This window comes from Pteropus vampyrus, unplaced genomic scaffold (genome assembly GCF_000151845.1).
Source record: "Pteropus vampyrus isolate Shadow unplaced genomic scaffold, Pvam_2.0 Scaffold65, whole genome shotgun sequence".
Taxonomy (NCBI): Eukaryota; Metazoa; Chordata; class Mammalia; order Chiroptera; family Pteropodidae; genus Pteropus; species Pteropus vampyrus.
Window position 1 is genome coordinate 2,821,851 of NW_011888846.1, and position 4,550 is coordinate 2,826,400.

Below are 4,550 nucleotides of genomic sequence, written 5' to 3' on the forward strand. Positions count from 1 at the left end.
GTTACCTGGCTTAGGTGCAGCTTCAGGCTTCTCCAGGACTGGAGTCTGGGGTTTTCTGGTCAGTACCAACAAGGCTATCTGTCCCCCAAACTCCTGCCATCTCCCTGCTGAGACCCCCTCACCTTCCCCCATACAATCACAATCCTTTCTTGGCTAGTTTTTTTTTCCTGTCCAGTTTCTGCCTATACTGTCCCCTTCTCAGAGCACCTCTGCTCACAAGATGGGATGAATCACTCAATAAAGCTCCTTAGATATGCAAATTTACTCAACTGAAGTTTCGTTCTTTAACAGCCTCAAATACACTGTCTTCCTGCACCCACCATTAGAATACCTGAAACCCTTCAGGGTTTAGGGGACAGCAGGCACCAAGGCTGCATCCCTGTCACAGGTGTAGTGTCCTTTCCAAGCACCAGCTTGGCCTCTCCATCCTGGGGTAGCAGAGGCCCACTTGAGGTTGGGGGGAGAAGGTCAAAATACTACAAAGGCAAACATTTGTCTAGAGTCACCTAGGTCACATTAGAAAGCTACAGTAATCAAAACAGTATGTATGCTATGGGCACAAAAACACATAGATCAATAAACCCACGCATATGTGGCCAATTTACAGCAAATGAAACTATTTTGTACCACAAGCAAAAATTAACTCAAAATTAATGAAAGACTCAAATGTTAATACCTGAAACCATAAACTCCTAGAAGAAAACATAGGCAGTAAGCTCCTTGACGTTGGTCTTGAATTTTTGGATCTGACTCCAAAAGCAAAGACAACAAGCAAAACTAAATGGGACTACATCAAACTAAAAAGTTTGCACAGCAAGGGAAACCGTCAACAAAATGAAAAGATACTTGCAAATCATATATCCAAAATAAAGAACTCATACAACTGGATAGCAAAAAACCCCAATCTGATTAAAAATAGGCAGAGACTCCGAATATTTTCCAAGACAACATACGGATGGCCGATAGGTACATGAAAAGGTGCTTGACATCACCAATCAGGGAAATGCAAACCAAAACCACAATGAGATTGCGCCTCACACCTTTTTAAATGGTTCTTATCAAAAGCGAAATAAATCCTGGCAAAGACGCGGAGACAGACAAGGGAACCCTTACACCCCATTGGCGAGAATGTAACTATGGAAAACAGTATGGAGGTGCCTCAAAAAAACAAAAATACGACGTGATTCAGCAATTCCACTTCTGTGCATTCATCCAAAGAAAACAAAAACACTAACTTGAAAACACAGGCACTCCTCCGTTCACTGAAGCGTTATTTATAACAGCCAAGATACGGAAGCAACCTAAGTGTCCACCCACGGATGAAGAAAGAAAATGTGGTATACACACAACAGAATACTACTCAGCCATAAAGACAGTGAAATCTCGCCAATGCGGTAATACAGGGGAACTTTGAGGGCATTATGCTATGTGAAGTAAGTCAGGCGGAGAAAGATGAACACTAAATCTCACATGTGGAATCTAAAACAACAACAAAAAACAAGCTCATAGATACAGGGAACAGACGGGGTGGGGGTAGGATCGACGGGTACTAACTTCATTACAAAATAAGCCCTGGGGCTGAAGTGCACAGCATGGTGGGGAGCGGCGAGTCAGCACTGAGCTGCGTGTTTAAAAGCTGCTGAGAGTGCGTCTTAAAAGTTCTCATCACAAGAGAAAAGTGTGTGGTGACAGATGTGAACCAGACTTACTGCGGTGACCATCACAGGACTGGCAGACCTTGGAGATACTGCGGGTTTGGTACCGCAATAAAGTGAGCCAATCTTTTTGCTGGTGGAGGGTTTGCCTTCAATTTGGAAGAAAAGCAAAGCACAAAATGAGGTGCCTGTATATGCAAATAGCCATCATGTTGTACACCTGAAGCTATTACACTGTTACAAGGCAGTCACACCTCAGTTAAAGAAAAGCCGACCTTAGCGCCCTTCTAAGATGAAAAGCCAACCTTAGTGCCCTTCTGGCTGAGGGGCGCCTGGCCTTGGTGCCACTGTGCGAGGGGGAGTCCTTCAGGTCTGCCAAGGCCTAAGGCCCCGCTCCCTACACCCTGGCAGCCAGGCTTCTGCTTTTCCCCCTGGAGCTGTGCTCTTACCCTGTGGAAAGGTCTGCGGCCTAGGAGGGCGGGGAGGCCCCCCACCGCCAGCTTACGTGCCAGGTGACAGCCCCCAAGCCTGGCCTGTGTGGCACCTGGACAGAAGACTCTTCCTTGCCTGGTCCTCATGGCTGCTGTTCCTCGGACCTTACCTGAGGAAAAGAAAGATGGTCCTCGGAGACTCAGCCCTGAAGCTGTCAGGGGCCTGGAGTTCCAGGTGTGGCCCGAGGGCCTCCAGCAGCCCTGGGTGCAGCTTCTCTGCCTCGTCGAAAACAAACAGGGTCTGGTGGCAGTGCTCCTGCGTCTCCCTCATCTGGTCTGTCAGCCACTCCTGCAGAGTACAGGGAGCTGTTGGCGAGCCACGTGCCCACCCTCCATCTTGGAAGGCCCTTGCCAGGCCCGGTTCCCCAGGGTGTCGCCTGGGGCTGGGTTCTCCCAGGAACCCGAATGCCAACGCCGGGGGTGGGGCTAGGCAGCGCCCCTAACATGCTTCCCAAGTGACTCTTGATCTTCCCTGGTGATTCTCCCAGAGGTTTGAAAGGTACAGCCTGGGAGGGAGAGGGCCTGCTCCCTCCCCTCCACGATGAGGCCCCAACTCACCCTCCCCAGGGGTAGCGGTCAAGCCCTAGTACAGGGGTGATAGGTGGAGACAGGTCTGAAGCAGCCACAGTCCCCTCTTGAGCTCCTAGGAGCAGAGTTTCCGCTGGCACCCAGGCTGGGCTGGGAACTCAGGAGAAGTCTGAGGGAGGACCTGTCAGGGACCCAGCCAACTCCTAACTAACTGGGGTTCCCCATCCAGGCAAGGTAGCCCGCCGCTGGAAAGGTGCACCTCTGCAGGGTGCACCAGGAGAACAGGCCACTCCTGCCCCCAAACAGCAGAGCGACAAAGACAATTTTTGTGCCCCCACTTGTGGGCGGGGTTTTAGCAGGTCCTGTACTCACTGTCCACCTCCCTGGATGCTGGCTTCTGTCCATCACCTGAGTGCATGTGTGAGAGGCGCATGCAGGCTGAGTGTGTGCACACGTCAGTTTTCACAGTGAGGAAGCTGAGACAGCAGTTTTGCCGCAGCCACCTGCCCCTAGGACAGTTCACCAACCCCTGGCCACACTGCAGATGCCAGGTGACTCAGGCAGTCTCGTCCTCAAAGGCTTACATAATCTTCCTAGGTTATCACACTCCAAACATTGGAACTTAAAGCCAAAGCCAGACACGGTCATATGTTACACCACAGTGGGGTTATGCTCACTGTCTGGCTTGCTTTAAATACATGTCTCAGTGGAAGAACCCAAAATAGCAGAGTGACGAAGACAATTTTTGTGTCTCTACTTGTTGGCCTTTAAGGGATTTGAGGAAGACATGGAAAATCACTTATGTCTTTTTACAAAAGGATATGCAACTTTCTGTCCAATATAACTACAATGACATAAAATAGCATAAGGGAAGGGCTTGAAGTATGCCCAAATGCTAACTGGTTGTGTCCGTGTGGGGAGATTATGATAAAGTTTTTGCCTTTCTCTGTTCCACATTTCCTGTGACATTTCCACTGTTTCTATGACAGAAAAGTTAACGTCTGGCTGGTAAGGAGACAGAGCTCGGGCTGACTGGTGTTTGCAACATCAGTCTTTCCTCCACATGTTCGGGGCCTCATCTGTGTCAAAGGGATGTCTCTGTGGGTTACGGGTTCTGCCGAAACAGCCCCTTGTCCCTGAACCCCCGCACCTGGGCTTCTCCGGGGCCCACCCTTGCAAGGAAGGCTGGTTTCAGGGTCTCCCTCGCGGCACAGAGCTGCTCCTCGGGCTGTCCAAGCCTCCTCTGGCCCCGGCCCGGCCCGCAGAGCTGCCCAGCACTGCCAGGCCTCACCTTGTATAGGTCCACGTCCTTGGAGTGGGGGAAGTGCAATGTGGTGATGAACAACTTGACACAGTCGCTCCTCAGCCCATCCCGGTACAGGTTCTCTGCCAGCATCCGAGCCACAAAGTTCTTGCCTGTGCCAGACCAGCCGTGGAACGACAGAGCCAGGGCCTTGTCTGGACGGGGCAGCTCTAAGTAGCTCCTCACTGTTGTCAGAACCAGCTCCTGGGCCAGATGCTGGCCGTGCAGGCACACACGCAGGTCTGACTCCAGGCCTAGGGACGGCAGAGAGGAGGCGACAGTGAGAGGTGCACACAGGTACAGCCTCCCCAGGTTCAGCAATGGCAGAGAGTGAGCACCTCTGAACATCTCTGAGGTGGAATCATGTTTCCATCCTATGGGGCCTCAGAACAAGCCACTGGGCAGACCTAGCAGCAGAAGAGACCCAAGGGCTATTTTCTGAAGAGTGAGAAATCAAGATAAACTTAGGGAGAGAATGGAATCACCTTTTCTGAAGGTCCTGAAGACCCGCCCCCCGCCCCCGCATCCGCATGGTTGGCAGGACCTGTCTGGAGGAGGGGTCCCGCCCCCCAT

At 51.4% G+C, this 4,550-nt stretch overlaps 1 protein-coding gene across 1 annotated transcript in view; it reads right to left on the reverse strand.

Moving 5' to 3' along the window:
- Nucleotides 1-4,550, reverse strand: part of TOR3A (torsin family 3 member A) — a 10,743-nt gene that overhangs the window by 4,294 nt on the left and 1,899 nt on the right. Inside the window, exons 2-3 of the mRNA XM_011361279.2 lie at nt 3,966-4,360; nt 2,257-2,435 (exon numbers count right to left, since the gene is read on the reverse strand). Of these exons, the coding sequence (XP_011359581.1) occupies nt 2,257-2,435; nt 3,966-4,360 (574 nt within the window). The remainder of the gene's footprint in view (nt 1-2,256; nt 2,436-3,965; nt 4,361-4,550) is intronic.